The 19,162-nt window shown below is 32.0% G+C and overlaps 1 protein-coding gene across 1 annotated transcript in view; it reads right to left on the reverse strand.

Annotated features, from left to right (window-relative positions):
- The window catches only part of PIP5K1B (phosphatidylinositol-4-phosphate 5-kinase type 1 beta), a 338,341-nt gene that overhangs the window by 206,689 nt on the left and 112,490 nt on the right, over positions 1-19,162 (reverse strand). The window contains exons 2-3 of the mRNA XM_074280732.1: positions 11,651-11,741; positions 7,646-7,711 (exon numbers count right to left, since the gene is read on the reverse strand). Coding sequence (XP_074136833.1) covers positions 7,646-7,711 — 66 coding nt within the window. The 5' untranslated portion in view covers positions 11,651-11,741. The remainder of the gene's footprint in view (positions 1-7,645; positions 7,712-11,650; positions 11,742-19,162) is intronic.

The raw sequence follows: 19,162 nt of genomic DNA on the forward strand, positions 1-19,162 counted from the left end.
AATTTTATGCCAATAAATTTGATAACCTAAGTGAAATGAATGACGACCTCCAAAAATATAGGCTTCCCAGATTAACAGAGGAGGAAGTAAATTGTTTAAATAGTCCCATTTCAGAAAAGGAAATAGAACAAGCTATTAATCAACTCCCTAAGAAAAAATCCCCAGGATCAGATGGATTTACATATGAATTCTACCAAACATTCTTTTTACATTTAAAAAAAAAACTAATTTTATAATTATAAATTTTTTTTGACAGTACATATGCATGGGTAATTTTTTTTTACAACATTATCCCTTGCTCTCACTTCTGTTCTGATTTTTTCCTTCCTTCCCTCCACCCCTTCCCTTAGATGGTAGGCAGCCTTATACATGCTAAATATGTTATAGTATATCCTAGATAAAATAAATGTGTTCAGAATCGAATTTCTTGTTGCACAGGAAGAATTGGATTCAGAAGGTAAAAATAACCTCAGAGGAAAAACAAAAATGCAAACAGTTTACACTCATTTCCTAGTGTTCTTTCTTTGGGTGTAGCTGATTCTGTTCATCATTGATCAGTTGGAACTGAATTAGATCTTCTCTTTGTCGAAGATATCCACTTCCATCAGAATACCTCCTCATACAGTATTGTTGTTGAAATGTATAATGATCTCCTGGGTCTGCTCATTTCACTTAGCATCAGTTCATGTAAGTCTCTCCAAACCTGTCTTTATTCATCCTGCTGGTCATTTCTTACAAAACAATAATATTCCATAACATTCATATGCCACAATTTACTCAACTATTCTCCAATTGATAGGCATCCATTCATTTTCCAGTTTCTAGCCACTACAAAAAGGGCTGCCACAAACATTTTGGCACATAAAGGAAGACCCTTTCCCTTCTTTAGTATTTCTTTGGGATATAAGCCCAGAAATAGCACTGCTGGATCAAAGGATATGCACAGTTTGATAACTTTTTGGGCATAATTCCAGATTGCTCTCCAGAATGGTTTTTACCAAACATTTAAAGAACAATTAGCCCCAATGTTATATAAACTATTTGAAAAAATAGGGAATGAAGGAGTCCTACCAAATTCCTTTTATGACACAGAAATGGTACTGATACCTAATCCAGGTAGGTTGAAAACAGAGAAAGAAAATTATAGAATAACCTCCCTAATGAATATTGATGCTAAAATCTTAAATAAAATATTAGCAAAAAGATTACACAAAATCATCCCCGGGGATAATACACCATGACCAAGTAGGATTTATACCAGGAATGCAGGGCTGGTTTAATATTAGGAAAATTATTAGTATAATGGACCATATCAATTGTAAGGGTCCAAAGTAAGGTCAGGCAAACACAATTGAGATGTAAGTGGACCAATGGTCTTTATCCCTGTATGTGCTTAAGAGTTGAGTACTTAGGAACTTCCTTCGTGGGTGGAACCTCCACCCATGGTGGGAACATAGATCTCGCTCTGAAGTCTTAATCAAATTTGGGATATAACCTTCATTGTTGATTGGCTTGTGTCTGTGACCTTATTGACTCTATTTAAGCTCTGGACAGGAAAAGCCCTTCCTTTTTCTCTCCCTTTTCCCCCCTTCTTTCCCCTAAGTCATTAGCATACTTATATATCCCCCTCACCTGGAGACTGGACTGGGAGATTGCTATTAAATTATGTGCAGGAGGTCATAAAGTAGATGTGATTTGTTCATTTAAACTCTCGGGTGCTCTGTTATGCTCAAACTACTTTCTATGAGATAATAGCTGGAGCATTCTGACGACCTCAAAACAGAGGTGAGATTGATATTATTGATATTGTATTTGCCAGTTTTTCTCTGATAGGCCTAGGAATAAGGACCCATTAGCATTAGTTAGGGAGAGTAAAAAACCCTAACAATCAGTGACCAAATTAACAAAAACCATATGATCATATCAATAGATGCAGAAAAACAATTTGATAAAATCCAACATCCATTCCTATTAAAAACACTTGAGAGATTAGGAAAAAATGGACTTTTCTTTAAAATAGTCAGTAGCATCTATTTAAAACCATCAGAAGATAATGGAGATAAACTGGAACCATTCCCAATAAAATTAGGAGTGAAACCAGGTTGCCCACTATCAGCATTACTATTCAATATTGTATTAGATATTGTATTAAATATTGTACTATTCAATTATTGTATTCGGTAATAAGAGTTGAGAAAGAGATTAAAGGAATTAGAGTAGGTAATGAGGAAATCAAATTATCATTCTTTGCTGATGATATGATGGTATACTTAGAGAACCCCAGAGATTCTACTAAAAAGCTATTAGAAGTAATCCATACCTTTAGCAAAGTTGCAGGATACAAAATAAACCCACACAAGTCATTAGCATACTTATATATCACTAACAAAATCCAATAGTTAGGATTACTAAGAGAAATTCCATTTAAAGTAACTACTGATAGTATAAAACATTTAGGAATGTATCTGCCAAGGGAAAATCAAGAACTATATGAGGAAAACTACAAAACACTTTCCACACAAATAAAGTCAGATCTAACCAATTGAAAATATTAAATGCTCCTGGATAGGGAGAGGAAATACAATAAAGATGACAATACTACCTAAACTAATCTATTTATTTAGCACTAAACCAATCAGACTCCCAAAAAAACATTTAAAAAATAACAACAAAGTTCATATGGAAAAACAAAAGGTCAAGAATTTCTTTTGTTTTGTTTGCTTATTGTTTTTGTTTTCTAATTAATTAATTAATTAATTTTTACAAAAAATTTATGCATAGGTAATTTTTTGGCATTGGCATTGACAATTGCAAAACCTTTTGTTCCAACTTTTCCCCTCCTTTCCCCCACCCCTTCCTCCAGATGGCAGGTTGACCAATATATACATATATATATATATATATATATATATACATATATATATATATATATATATATACATATATATTTATATACACATACATGTCCAAAAAGTTATTTTGCTGTACAAAAAGAATCAGACTTGAAACAGTGTACCATTAGCCTATGAAGGAAATAAAAAATGTAGACAGACAAAAATAGAGGGATTCGGAATTCTGTGTAGACTAAGGAGTTCATAGTCAACTCCCAGAGTTCTTTCGCTGGGTGTAGCTGGTTCAGTTCATTACTGCTCTATTGGATGTGATTTGGTTCATCTCATTATTGAAGAGGGCCTTGTCCATCAGAATTCATCATCATATAGTATTGTTGTTGAAGTATATAATGATCTCCTGGTCCTGCTCATTTCACTCAGCATCAGTTTATTTATGTCACTCCAGGCCTTTCTGAAATCATCCTGTTGGCCATTTCTTACAGAATAGTAATATTCCATTACATTCATATACCACAATTTATTCAGCCATTCTCTAATTGAGGGGTATTCACTAAGTTTCCAGTTTCTGGCCACTACAATGAGGGCTGCCACAAACATTCTTGCAATACAGGTCCCTTGCCCTTCTTTAAAATCTCTTTGGGATATAAGCCCAGTAGTAATGTGCTGGATCAAAGGATATGCACATTTTGATAACTGTTTGAGCATAGTTCCAAATTGCTCTCCAGAATGGCTGGATGTATTCACAATTCCACCAACAATGTATCAGTATCCCGATTTTCTCACATCCCCGCCAACATTCTGCATTATCTTTCCCTGTCATTCTAGCCAATCTGACAGGTGTATAGTGGTATCTCAGAGTTGTCTTAATTTGCATTTCTCTGATTAATAATGACTTGGAGCATCTTTTAATATGGCTAGAAATACTTTCAATTTCTTCATCTGAGAATTGTCTGTTCATATCCTTTGACCATCTATCAATTGGAGAATGGCTTGATTTCGTATAAATTAGAGTCAATTCTCTATATATTTTGGAAATGAGGCCTTTATCAGAACCTTTGACTGTAAAAATGTTTTCCCAGTTTATTACTTCCCTTCTAATAAAAGGTCAAGAATTTCAAGGGAACTAATGAAAAAAAAATCAAATGAAGGTGGCCTAGGTATATCAGATTTAAAATTATATTATAAAGCAGTGGTTACCAAAACCATTTGGTATTGGCTAAGAAATACACTAGTTGATCAGTGGAATAGATTAGGTTCAAAGGATAAAATAGTCAATAACTTTAATAATCTAGTGTTTATAAATCCAAAGACCCAAGCTTTTGGGATAAGAATTCACTGTTTGACAAAAACTGCTGGGAAAATTGGAAATTAGTATGGTAGAAACTGGGCATTGACCCACACTTAACACCGTATACCAAGATAAGGTCAAAATGGGTTCATGGCCTAGGCATAAAGAATGAGATTATAAATAAATTAGAGGAACATAGAATAGTTTACCTCTCAGACTTGTGGAGGAGGAAGGAATTTATGACCAAAGAAGAACTAGAGATCATTATTGATTGCAAAATATAAAATTTGGTCATATCAAAATGAAAAGTTTATGTACAAATAAAACTAATGCAGACAAGATTAGAAGAGAAGCAATAAACTGGGAAGACATTTTTACAGTCAAAGTTTCTGATAAAGACCTCATTTCCAAAATATATAGAGAATTGACTCTAATTTATACGAAATCCAGCCATTCTCCAATGATGGTCAAAGGATATGAACAGACAATTCTCAGATGAAGAAATTGAAAGTATTTCTAGCCATATTAAAAGATGCTCCAAGTCATTATTAATCAGAGAAATGCAAATTAAGACAACTCTGAGATACCACTACATACCTATCAGATTGGCTAGAATGACAGGGAAAGATAATGCAGAATGTTGGAGGGGATGTGGGAAAACTGGGAACACTGATACATTGTAAATGGAATTGTGAATATATCCAGCCATTCTGGAGAGTGATTTGGAACTATGCTCAAAAAGTTATCAAACTGTGCATATCCTTTGACCCAACATTGTTACTACTGAGCTTATATATCCCAAAAAGATCTTAAAAGAGGGGAAAAGGACCTCTATGTACAAAAATGTTTGTGGCAGCCATCTTTGTAGTACCCAGAAACTGGAAACTGAGTGGATACCCCTCAATTAGAGAATGGCTGAATAAATTGTGATATATGAATATTATGGAATATTATTATTCTGTAACAAATGACCAACAGGATGATTTCAGAAAGGCCTGCAAAGATTTACATGAACTGATACTGAGTGAAATGAGCAGGATCATTATATACTTCAACAAAAACACTATATGATGATCAATTCTGATGGACATGGCCCCCAACAATGAGATGAAACAAATCAACTCCAATAGAACAGTAATGAATTGAACCAGCTACACCCAGCAAAAGAACTCAGGGAAATTAGTGTGAACCACTACATAGAGTTACCAATCCCTCTATTTTTGTCCACTTGCATTTTTGATTTCCTTCACAGGTTAATTGTATACTATTTCAAAGTCCGATTCTTTTTGTGCAGCTAAATAACATGTATACATATATTGTCTTTAACATATACTTTAACGTATTTAACATGTATTGGTCTACCTGCCATCTGGGGGAGGGGGTGGGAGGAAGGAGGGGAAAAATTGGAACGAAAGGTTTTGCAATTGTTAATGCTGAAAAATTACCTATGCATATATCTTGTCAATAAAAAGCTATAATAATAAAAAAAAAAAGAGAGAGAGAAAATGGATGCCACTAGTGTTAAGTAACTTGCTCAGAATCAGATACTAAGTATCTGAGGCCACATTTAAATTCAGAAAGATGAGTCTTCCTGACTCTTGGCCTGTTATTCTATCCCCTGCAACACCTAGATGTTCTTTTCTTTAATTACCCTCTATCCACCCAACAAATCAAACTCATCTTCAGAATATCTGACCATGTGATCACATGTACCTTTTCTCCAATTTATTTCATATCTGTTTTTCTAAGGTAGAGGACATATTTTTTTAGTTTAACCTAACATTCCTTTTCTGTGCTCCTTTATTTTGAGAAAGCACAGTCTCTTCCTATTGTTGCTGATACATGATTAACTAGTTTATTGTTATTAGAAATTAACTTCAACAGTTTTGTTTCTTTTGTTTTACTATATCTCTTATGTAAGAATTAGTCCTAATGAAGTAGAAAAAATTAAAATAGTTTGCCTCATTTTTCATTAATTCATATGCATTTTTAAACACCCATATTAATGGCATGGTGCCAAATTAGATTCTTTGGATTCAAATGGACTACTTTTAATAATTTAAAACTACATGAAATAGATGGCATTTGATTTGAAGTGAAATGGAAAATAAGAATGAATTCCTTTGTCTAAGTGAATGTCATATTTTATAACAAATGATGAAATGAAGTTTCTCATTCCTTTCTCTTCTATGTCTCATCTATATTTTTGATGTACTTATGGTTTGATTTGACAGTATTCCTCCTTGCCTTTTCAGATGTGGCTGTCTTGAAGGTGGATAAGATATATATAGACTGGAGAGTACTTGACCATATAAAAACTAAACTAGAATTACCTACCAGGGCTATATTTTCATTTTGAATTTTATGTGGTAAGGATAGCACTGAATTTGATATTTCAAATATCTGAAATTTCAGGTGAGTCTCCCATTGACATGGATCACAACCCTTTCATCCATTAGTAGACAGTCTTTGTGAATTTCTGTGGCTCAGAAAATTCATTTCCAAGTGACCAATGCTCTGATAAAGAATCTTGCTAAAATTGAATAGAATAATATTTGATAATAGATATATAGTTCATTATCATGCCAAGACATTTGAGAAATACAAAAAAAATTAAGGAAAATACAATTCATCCCTTTTTTTCACCTTCATGCATGTCCCTAATCTTCTCAGAACATATTGAGAAAGGCCTGGAGTGACCACTTTGGAAAGTTAAATGATATGGGCAATTTATATTGCCAAAGCATTAACAGTTGAAGTTCTTGGGAAATTTATTTTTCCCAATAGTATTTGCATAAAGATTACTTTATGCACGCAGAATTTGCTAAAATATGTGTGGAAAGGAAAAATCAATTTGGGTAAATTTGAAAAGATGATTTTTGTGGAATAAGGGTCAAGGCATAAAGTTAGAGGAAGGGCAAAGGAAGACCTAAATGTCATTGCCTATATTTTTTACGCAAGAAGTAAAGGGCTTTTTGGGGGGGAGGGGAGAACAAAGCAATGCATGCTCATGTAATTCTCTAACAAAAGATAAGGTATTGTCTTTTTATCTATGCCAGAGCTTAGAAGTATGTAGAAATAGTAGGACTAAATGAATGAACTAAGGAGATTTGAGTACTTATAGAGGGGGATAAATATTCCTAAGAACTGCTTTGGAGAAAGAAAAAATTTAAATTATGTTTCTGTTAAAACTGGGATAATGTTGGGAATAGGGATAGTGAAAGGGACTGGACCTGGGATTTCACTGGATTTGATAGAGATGATTAAACTCCTTCTACCAATACAGGTTAGTGCCTTCTCTGTGACAGTTTTAGAGAGTCAGTCAGATTACTGAGAAGTGACTTGCTTAGGGTCACATAGTCAGGCCATATCAGAAGTGGACCTGCAAGGCAGATTTTTCTTGGTTTTGAGGCCAGTTAACCATTCTGACATGCTGACACTCAGGAAAATAAAGACACTCTTTATCCCAAGGAAGGTACTGAGAGAAAATAAAATGAACATTTACCTTCTTATAGGTTTTTTCCTCATTTTGTTTTCCTGATATTGGATCTCCATTTTCAGTGGCAGACATCTAAGATTTGTAAAATAAAATACATTATTGTGGTTTATAGTTTTTTAACTAAAATTTCCATTTTAATCAGTATTTCTTATTATAAATAACTGGATCAGATTACATGAAAATACTGAAAAATCTAATTCCCTTCTTTTAAAACTTTTTTTTGGTGAGTGGGAATGGGAAATAAAATATTTTAAGTTTAATATTTTTTGAAATAAAGACATCATAAGTATTTATTATAATTGTATAATATTTCTTCCTAGAAAAATCACTTCCTTTGTTAAAAAAATAAACTACAACATTTCTGCTGTGATAAAAATATGTATAGATATTATATATTTATATATCATTTCTGCATATATCCCTACATTAATAGATAACTTGTTAAGATTATACATACACATATATATGCAAAATGTCAGTGTATATATATTTTTAATCACAGCAGAAGTAAAAAATATATATATTATATATATACATATATATATATATATACATATATATATATATATATATATCATTATATAGCCATTCTGCATGACTATGTTTCAGATTCTGTAGTCATTCTGCATGAACCAAAATTCAACAATACTTTATAAGTTTTTAAAATACTAAAATATGTTTTATATTTTACCCTTCTATAACTTCTTAACTCAGTTCTGAGTCCTTCAATGTAGCCAAAAAAAATGAGTAATAAATAAAATAAATAATAATAATATATATATAATAAAATAAATAAAATGAACTGAGTCAGGTTGAATCATATCTCTATCATTGACTGGTAATATAATCATGAGCAAATTAAATAACTTCTCTCTTCATCAATTTTATTATCTATAAAATGGGAATAATAATAATAATACCTCACTTGTGTGCTACACAGGTTGTTGTGTGAGGCAAGTTTTGTAAATATCAAGAGCTTTAATAGTTAAGCTCATATTTATATGAAACTTCTGAGATCTGCAACCTTTGAGAAAGGTTGTTTGAATCTTAATATCCCTGTTTTATTGATAAGGAAACAGGCTCTGAAAAATTAAATGACTTGTCTATGATTACATAGCTAGTAAATGTCAAAGGTGGGATTAGAAACCAGGTCTCTTGACTCCAAGTCCAGTGTTTCTATCCATCATGCCATCTGGATTGCCAAAAATATTTATTTGACTATGATCTTTTCCAATCAGAATAAAGAGATGAAACTCTGTAAACCTCTTTATCTGCTCAGAACAAAATCACTTTTTTATACCTGTTCTTCCAGATTAGAAAAATCAAATGTTCTTCATAAGTGTTTTAATTCTTCTATTTTGTTTGTATATATTCAATTTACCTAAATGAAAGCATGTATTCTATACCTTCCAAGAGTCTACGGCAATGCCAATTACTTAGTAATTACTCATTTTTCCAACTAATAATTTCTTTGGTATCTAAAAAAAATGACCCTAGAAGATAAAATAGGGTCTTTAATGATGACAAAGATATCAACACTAAAATTTTACCTGGAGCAGAGCAATAGTTCAAAGAGTTCATAGTTATAGGTGACATTTATTGTCTAGAAGAAATGTGGCAAACTTAAGACCACAAAATATTTTAGAATCAATCCAATCCAGTTGAATGTAGACAATATAGGGCAACATGTTTTGAAGAATAATTTGCTTATATGTTCTCTACCAAATATGTTTAGCCCAAGTTCTTGGTGTTTGGGGTAGATACTATTTAGGGGACATATAGGGAAATATAGCTAAAACCTCATCAGAATACTACAGCATGGTGGAATTATATCATGTACTGTGGGAGAAAGAATCCACACAAACAGAATTTCAAGTCAACCAAAATATTAAATCTTTACTTCAAGACTTGCTGAAGTTTATCAGAAACACTGTTTTAAATAGAAACTAATGAATAGTTTCTGAACTGCTGAGCTCATTGTAAAATGCTACTGTATATAGTTTGTTTTAATTTTCCTGATTTATATAGTTTTAAAACTCACTTGACTATTTCAAAAAACTATGAATATTCACGTGATGATATTTATTTCAATCACAGGGATCAATTTTATGTTTTCAATTTGAGAGGAGATTAATGGTTCCAATCAAAGAATAACACTTTTGTAACTTCATTTCCAAGCCTTTGTAGCTTATTAATTTATAAAATTACAAAGGGGAACTTGAATTTCATCAGAAGTAGCTAAGGCTTAATGGAAAGCTTATTTCCAGTATGAATCATGAAAAAATCCAGAGATATTTTTCATTAATTTATGCTTCACCTCTGATTCCACAGTGGGGCAGTGAAGGGAATGAAAGAGTAAATTATAATCAAAATTTTCTATTGGCATAGTAGAAATCATACTGATTAATGATTACAAGATCTGGATTGGAATCCTGATTCTGTCACTTAATAGTACCTGAGTAACCTTGGACAAGTCAATTCACTACTCTCCATTTCAGTTTCCTTATTGAAAAAATGATGGTATTGGACTACATTGGTGACTTGCAAAGCATACTAGAAATACCTTTGGGGGTCCTTGAAGTTTTTTGAAGGGGTCCAAGAGGTCAAAACTATCAAGATCTATTGGTATTTTAAAATGCTCCTCTTGGGAAGCTAGATGGCACAATGGATAGATCACAGACTCAGGAGTCAGGAAGACCTGAGTTCTAATACGATCTTAGACACTTCACACTTACTTAGCTGTGTGACCCAGGGAAGGCACTTAATCCCAATGGCCTCACAAAATAATAAGAAGAATAAAATAAATTCAAAAAAATTTAAAATTAAAAATAAAATGTTTCTTTTCTAACTACTTTTCTTATGTGCGGCTGGATTTTCTTTATATACTTTAATTGAAACAACATATTGTAATAAATTGAAAATAGAAGAGACATAAAGAGTATAGCTGCTTTCTTTTAAGCCAGATGGTAAAGAGATTTATAAGCACATGTAAAATGATGTAATTTCTCCCCTATTTTGAGGACAAATATTGTTATTTAATAATATTTTATTTATGCTAACATTTAATGGGTATATTATTATACTTTTAAGTAAATAAATTAATTTTTAAAATTAATCAATTTTAGTAACTAAGCATAAAATGATCAAATCAAGATATCTAACACATAAACATAAGCTCTTTGGAGTTGTCAGTAATTTTTAAGAGTGTAAAGGAGTTCTGAGATTAAAAGTTTTAATTGAAAAATTTTAGACTTCAATAGATGAACTCTGATCCTCCTTCAGCTTTAAATCTATGATCTAATACTCAAGCATCATGATAAAGAAAATCACTAAATGTTTCTTCTGTGATGACTTCCCTAAGTGTACTGTATAACTTTAGAAGTCCTGTTAAATAAGGGAATATTTTATAAATCTATGCTGAAAAGGCAATAATTGAGTCATTATTAAAAGTTCCAAAAAGAGGTTTTTGAAACAAATCTATTGTCCCAACTTTCAAATTATATTAACATCTTGTATCTGGTAAGTATTTGACAAATAATTATAGAAATGAGACATTCCTATGACTTGTAAGTTAATGAAAAATTTTGTTATCAATATACTATATCTATTAGATTCTGTTCTTCTAGCCAAGTCAACATGCAGGAATTTGCTAAGATTTCTTGCTTCTTTTAAAAATTAGCTTTATGAAAAGTTAGGGGCTAAGAAATAAATTAGAATTTACATTTCAGAACCTTTTCTATTAGACAAATCTCCCCCCCCTCCAATAAAAAAGTCTTTGTATATCTTTTCACTTTATAATAGGCACTAAATGGTGCTTCTGAGATAGCAAAGAATAGAAAAAAAGCATACAGTGATTTTGTTAGATCCTTTACAGAGAATTTTAAGGAAAAGAGAACTAAATAAAGTGGAAAGACTTGGCAATGGCACCAAATCACACATTTACCAAACTAACTTGTATTAATAAAGAGACTTCTAGAATTTATAAAATATGTCAGACAAATTTTTCCTCACCTTTGAGGAGTTTATGTCAAGTCATCTGGAGCTCATAGTAGCAGGTAGCCTAATCATTAGTATAGTTATTTACTTTTTCCCCTTCCAGTTCCTGTTAAAACAAAAATGGTTTGTTAACATATAATCTGACAGATGATGATATTTTTATAGATTCATTTTAACATTAAGTAGAGCTAAAGTTTGGTCAAGGTATTGAGATACTCTGTTTATTATATCACAGTATAACATAATGTCTCTCAAATAATCTGATTGTTTGTACTTCATGGTACATGTTTTTGTGTTGTATCATTACCTCTTTGTAATTGATACTGTCTTTTTTCTTTTATGTCATAATTAAAAGTTGGTCCAAGTCAGTATTATATAAAATACACAATTTTTTTTTCTGACATAAAAGAGATAAACTACAACTATTAGAGAAAGGGATATGGAATGAGCCTGTAATTTCATTGGTACAGGGAACTCACAGAAAAATTTTCTTCTAACTTAAATCATAATTCATCTGAGCAGAGCAGAGGTGTCAAACAGTCATTGGAATTGACCAAATAAGATTAAAGTGAAAGTTACAAAATAAATAAAAATACAATAGAACACAGATAATGTTAATATATCTAGTTATTATGCATATAGCTTGCTTACCTTGTATATATTTATTTACATATTATCTCTCACATTCGATTATAACCTTCTTGAGGGTAGAGTCTGTCTTTTACCTCTTTTTGTATTCCCTACGTTTAAATGTCTTTAAAATGTCTTTTGCTTTTACATCACAGACATTTTAAGACACATTATGAACTCCTCTTTTTTGTTCTTCTTTGTGGAACTCCTCTTTTATCAATATAAACAATTAAGCAAAAACATCCCAATACAATGACCTTATCTGAAGAAACACACAATGTTCTTCCCTGCTAATCCCCCTCTGGAAGAGGAAACATTTCATTAACTATTCTCCAAGACTATAAGCACCAATTCATACATATTTTGCCGTGTCCTTATGAATTCTGTGTATTCATCATTTCTTACTGGTCATTATTATTTCAAAAAATTCCTATATCAAGCTTTTTTTTAAAAACTGTTCTCTAAGCAATGGGCCTTCACACTTTTGATTCCAATTCTTGATATAACTACATGGGCTACTATGAATATTTTTGTTTACCTCAGACCTCACTGGACTTGTAACTCTTGCAATCTTAATATTTTCAATCTTAAATAATCTGTTTCCTGACAAGTAGGTATTTCCTATTTTGGAAATTTAACTTTATCATATTTGTATGTTCATTTTAATTGTTGCATAGAATCTACAAATTGAAAATTCTTTAAAATAGCATGAAATTTACCAATTTTAATCTAAAGAGATAAATATTGTTTTTATAATTCTACACTTTTTATTAAGTTAAATACTTTAACAAGTGACTTTTGAAGACATTATCTTTCTCCCCAAAACACTTGTTACCATATGATCAACTATTAAAGTAAGAAATTAATTCAACATTCATATAATAAAATGATCATGTTTTATATCTTAATAATGCTTTATGGTTGTAAATAATTTTTTATTCATTTAATTTCATTTTAATTAATTTTAATAAAAAAACCAAATCTTTGATTTCTTTTCATACAAGTAAAACAAACCAAGAACTATCATGTATATAGTAGTCAGATAATATGGTAACAGTGATCAATAGCCAGTTTTTTAAATGTCTATTTTTGAGGGCATAAAAGGTTTTAAATGTATTAAATACATATTTTTATTTACATAATAAAACCCAGACTGAGTATTTATTACAATTATCTAGACACATCATATGACATTTCTTCATAATACCTTAAAGTCCTGCATATATTCATATTTATTTATGCTCTTCAGTTGCCACTGACAAAAATGATTTAAAATCAGATTCATTTTAAGTATCACATCTTTAAAAAAAATGAAATTAAACTTCTGAAACCAATTATAACTTGAAATATACAGCATCTTTCAATATGAATTCAGAGGGAATGCTAATCAAAACAAATTGCAAAATGCAAGGTTCATTTTTTCCCATAAAACGTTTTAATCAGTTCTCATAAGAGTCATTACCCTTACATATTGAACAAAATAGATAAGCTGGCATTATGTGCAGAGCATATTATGCACATAGTAGGCAGTATATAAATGTCTGTGAAATGGATTAGCTATAAATGGAAATATAAAGCTCTAAAATGTAGCAGTTATAATTCATTTTCCCAATGAAGGTTTGTACTAAATTTTTAAAAAAATCTTTTTAAACAGAGGATTCACTGCACACATTAGATAATGAAAAGTATTCTCTAAAAACAACTGAGGAATTTATTGCTTTCAATACTCACATCTTTTCATGAAAATGTCATCATTGTACCACTCTCTCTTGGCTGAATTTTAATTTTAAATACACAATAGCAGAAATTGTGAATAGAAAAAAAGCTCATGGCCATGAAAAGAAACGCATATGTACAATTACACTACCCAGACTCCCCATTTGGCACACTGACTCCCCATTTGGCACTTGTTAAAATCTTCGTGCCAACTTAAACAAAATCATTGCTTTTTAATGTCTTCCCATAAATCACTGAAAAGTTCAGTCAAATGGTTAGCTATTTAGAAGTGGTAGAAGTGCAAGAAAATGGATATGAATATTGTGAATAGTACCTGACTTGGTTGATAAGTTTTGCTGAACTGCTTTCTCCTCCCCCAACTTGTTACCAAGGCTATCTCTCTCTGGGTTGGGAGATGATAGATGTATTGGGAATTAATATGCTATAACATGAGGGACAAGAGCATGATTTTTCTGCCTTGAAACTAATTTGAGATGATGATTGAGTACTTCTTCTATTCCCTTTCCCCTAATTTAACTACTACAACTACTTGACTACTTTGTGATGTGGACTTATTCTCTTCCCCTGGAGGAAGAACCCTAACCAATTACTAACAGATATAATCAATTCTCAGAGTATCCTGTTTGTACAGAGTGATTGTAAGGAGGGAACTCTTTATCAACCCACATTATCTATCCTCCAACCTCTGTGCATCTTTAAACAATCTTTGAGATATTGATTAGCATACCTAAATACCTGGTCTGCCAGGTATTCCATCTGGCTCCTCTTTGATTCCTCCTTCCCTCTAAGCTCCCAGGCACATTCCTTCCTCCTTCATCATCCCTCTGAGTTTTACTTCCTGGTTTCCCAGATAAAATTCCAAGGCTATATTTCCCCTATAAAAGTTCTGCTCATGATGAAGATATCTTTGCTAAATCCTTTTCAGTACTAAGCCTACTATAAAATTACTCTCTCTCCCCCTCCAGTGCGTTTCCTTTAAGGCCAAAAAAAAAAAAAAATTTTATATATATATATATATATATATATATATATATATATATATATATATATATATATATATATATATATATATATATATACTTATATAAGCTATTATATAGCTTAACTATATAAACTATAGTTACTTATAGCTAACCCTGTAGCTATAATCCCCTATAGATCTAACCTGCTAGTCAATGGCTTGCTTAGATTCTTTGCCTCAATTACTACCTAGCCTTAATCACTAAATGGGTGTGTCTCCGTCAAACTGAGACCTATTGAAAACCTTAGCTTGAAAAGGTCAAGACCTTCAGTAGTATCTAAAGCCATTTCCAATCATCTTGATATATATATCTTGCCACTGGATCCAGATGGCTCTGGAGGATAAAATGAGGCAGGTGACCTTGCACAACCCTCCCTCACTTAAATTCAATTCATTTGCATGTCAAGGCATCACCTTCCTGATGTAATGGTCCTCTTCCAGAAACAAAAGACAAAACAACAACCCACCTCATGGAGTATTTCCTTTCTCCCAATTAACTATAAATTCCTCTGGGGAACTTGTCTTTTCCTTGCTAACTATATGCTCTCCCACTCTATTTTATATTTGCTACTCCTGGTGCCTATTTTACCTCTTTATTTTGTCTATAACCTCTTCCCCTAAATAAACAAAAACAAACCATTCTTTTGGTAAAAAGAATGGCCATTGTGAATTTGTCACATGTTCATTTTGAACTAGGAATTGCTACACAGACCTTATCAGTTTGTATATATTTCTATTCATTTGATAATTATATTGTGTACATTTATTTTTCTATTTGTTGTTCCTCCTATTACAATAAGGAGCTCCTTACAGAGATAAGTTTTATTCTTTGTATCTATATCCTATCAGTACAGTACCTGGCACATAGTAAGCATTTATATAAATGCTTCTTTAGTAATTAGAAAACAGCATCTACTAAAAATCAATGGATTTTTCTCAAAAAAAGGGGGAAGATCAAGATAAAAAAAAAATCTTGAGCCAGAGGGAGTAACTGGGCTCCCTTTCTAATGCCATGAGTCAACTCCTTTTTTCCAATTCTAAATTCTAACCAGGCTCTCTAAGTTATAACAGAGTTGCATATGGTGAGAAGAAAGCCTAAGAGAGAAAGTCAAAGTAATAGGAACATTTCAAAAGGCCACTGAAGAAACAAATCTATAAGAACAAGCTTTAAGTACAGTATATTGCTAAATTATTAAAGGCAAATATAACAGACAGGTTTGACTTACAAAGAAGTATGAGTCAGGGAAGTAGACAAAATTACGTTGATACAAAGCTTTTAAATTTTTTTCTACTTACAACCCCTTTTTGCCCTAGAAATTTTTATGTGACCCCAGGAACATAGGTATGTAAAATAGATATACAAATCCAGCATTAACTAATAATAAATCAAAATTTCATGACTTCTACATTCAGTTATGGGATCCTTTACAAGGTCACAAATCACAGTTAAAGTAGTACACATATGTCATCACGATCAAGTCCAATATAAACACAAAACTTCAATGTTATGACACCTGCCCCCATTTAAAAATTATTATACAATATAATGACACATTTAAGTACTTTGTAGCATAAAAATTAAGTTGTTAACTGTGCATACCCTTTGACCCAGCAGTGTTACTACTGGGCTTATATCCCAAAGAGATCTTAAAGTAGGGAAAGGGACCTGTATGTGCAAGAATGTTTGTGGCATCCCTCTTTGTGGTGGCCAGAAACTGGAAACTATGTGGATGCCCATCAATTGAAGAATGGCTGAATAAATTGTGGTATATAAATATTATGGAATATTATTGTTCTGTAAGAAATGACCAGCAGGATGATTTCAGAAAGGCCTGGAGAGACTTACATGAACTGATGTTGAGTGAAATGAGCAGGATCAGGAAATCGTTGTATACTTCAACAACAATACTGTATGATGATCAATTCTGATGAATGTGGCCATTTTCAACTATGAGATGAACCAAATCAGTTCTAATAGAGCAGTAATGAATTGAACCAGCTACACCCAGCAAAAGAACTCTGGGAGATGATTTGTGAACCACTACATAGAATTCCCAATCCCTCTGTTTTTGTCTGCTTGCATTTTGGATTTCCTTCATGGGCTAATTGTACACTATTTCAAAGTTCGATTCTCTTTGTACAGCAAAACAACTGTTTGGACTTGCATACATTTATTGTATTTAATTTATACTTTAACATATTTAACATGTATTGGTCAACCTGCCATTGGGGGTGGGGGAGGGGAAGGAGGGGAAAAATTGGAGCAAAGGGCTTGGCAATTGTCAACATTGTAAAATTACCCATGTATATATCTGGTAAATAAAAATTATTAAATTATAAAAAAATTAAGTTGTTAAGAAATTATTCATGAACCAGTTATGTGTTCCATGGCTGTGTTACCCTTAGCTCTGATAACTTATCTTTAATCTTGCTCTAATTTTTTTATTCTCTTGAATGGCATTTGCTTAATAGGAATCATAAGTCCAAATAAACATTTCATACTTGATTATAAAGTAAATTGAATATGAACAAAGACAACATTTTACTTGCACGAGAGAAACTGAATTAAAATCTCCAGTTTAGATTTGAATACCTAGCTAGCTGCAAGACAATTCTATTGGTATGGATCACTAGCACCTCAAACTCAACATGTCCTAAACCACAATCATCAACATTTTCTTAACATGTTTTTGCCTTCCAACTTTACTATTTCTGAAATCACCCTTCATTCAACTAATCTAAATCTTGGGATTATCCTGGACTTTTCTTTATCTCTTATAACCCTAATAAATGAACAGATCTTAAAAATTTTGTGATAAAGATCTCATTTCTTTTTTTTTTTTTCCCTCAAAAGACATTTATTAGAGAATATTCTTTAAAATTGTTTGGAGATGATGGTAGGAAACAAGCCACACAAATCTGCATCCAAATTGGGATAATGAACGGTACTATTGAAGATCTCATTTCTTAACCACACAGAGAACTGAGTCAAAGTTGTAAAAAAATAAGAGCCATTCCCCAATTGATAAATGGTCAATGGATATGAACCAGAATTTTTCAGATTAAAAAAAAATTAAAGCTACCTATAGTCACATAAAATGCTATAAGGGGCAGTTATGTGGAGGACCTGAGTTCAAATTTAGCCTCAGGCTTTAGACACTTATTAACTCTAGGACCCTGGACAAGTTACTTAACCTGAATTGCCTCACCAAATTAAAGAAATACAAATTAAAACAACTCCCATTGTACCACCCCACACTCATCAGATTGGCTAAAATGACAAAAAAGGAAAATGATGACTATTGGAGGGGAAGTAAAAACAACTGGGACACTAGTGCACTGTTGGTAAAGCTATGGATTCTGTTCCACCTTTTATACCTTCCTGACAGTTTCCATTTCTTCTACCACTCTTCTTAGGATCGCTTCCTAATGTGTCCTCTCACCTCTTCTCCCTTTATAGTGTTATAAGAATCAGAAGAAAAATGACTTTGAGCTGCAAAGGTCCCAAAGGATCTTCTAGATTGATTCTCTCTCTCTCTCTCTCTCTCTCTCTCTCTCTCTCTCTCTCTCTCTCTCTCTCTCTCTCTCTCTCTCTCTCTCTCTCTTCTCTCTCTCTCATCTCTCTCATCTCTCTCTCTCTCTATATATATATATCTATATCTATATCTATATCTATATCTAGGAAAGTTTTAGAAAATTATAAGGAAAGTTTTAGAAATATTCCCAAATGCAATCAAAATACTGCATGGGTTCACAGGACTATACATTTATAGCTGGAAGGAGCATCAGACCATCTAGTCTAAGTCCCATATTTTATTAATGGGGAAATTGAGGCCTAGAGAGAGAAGGCAATTTGCTCAAGGTAAAATTTAAAACGAATGGGCAGAAAAAGGATTTGAAGCCTGGTCTTCTGATATAAATTTAAATGCTCCTTTCACTCTACCATAAAGATTTACTTTGGAAAATTTCAAAGTTACAAATATCCATAAATTGATCAATTGAAAAATTCATTATAAAATGTGTACTTAATAACAGGTTTACATATACCAGTATCCTACATGGTCCAAATACATGGGGTCCATGAAATCCAAACTATTTTCATAATAATTCTAAAATATTAAAATTTTAAATATGGCAAA

This window comes from Sminthopsis crassicaudata, chromosome 1 (genome assembly GCF_048593235.1).
Source record: "Sminthopsis crassicaudata isolate SCR6 chromosome 1, ASM4859323v1, whole genome shotgun sequence".
NCBI lineage: Eukaryota > Metazoa > Chordata > Mammalia > Dasyuromorphia > Dasyuridae > Sminthopsis > Sminthopsis crassicaudata.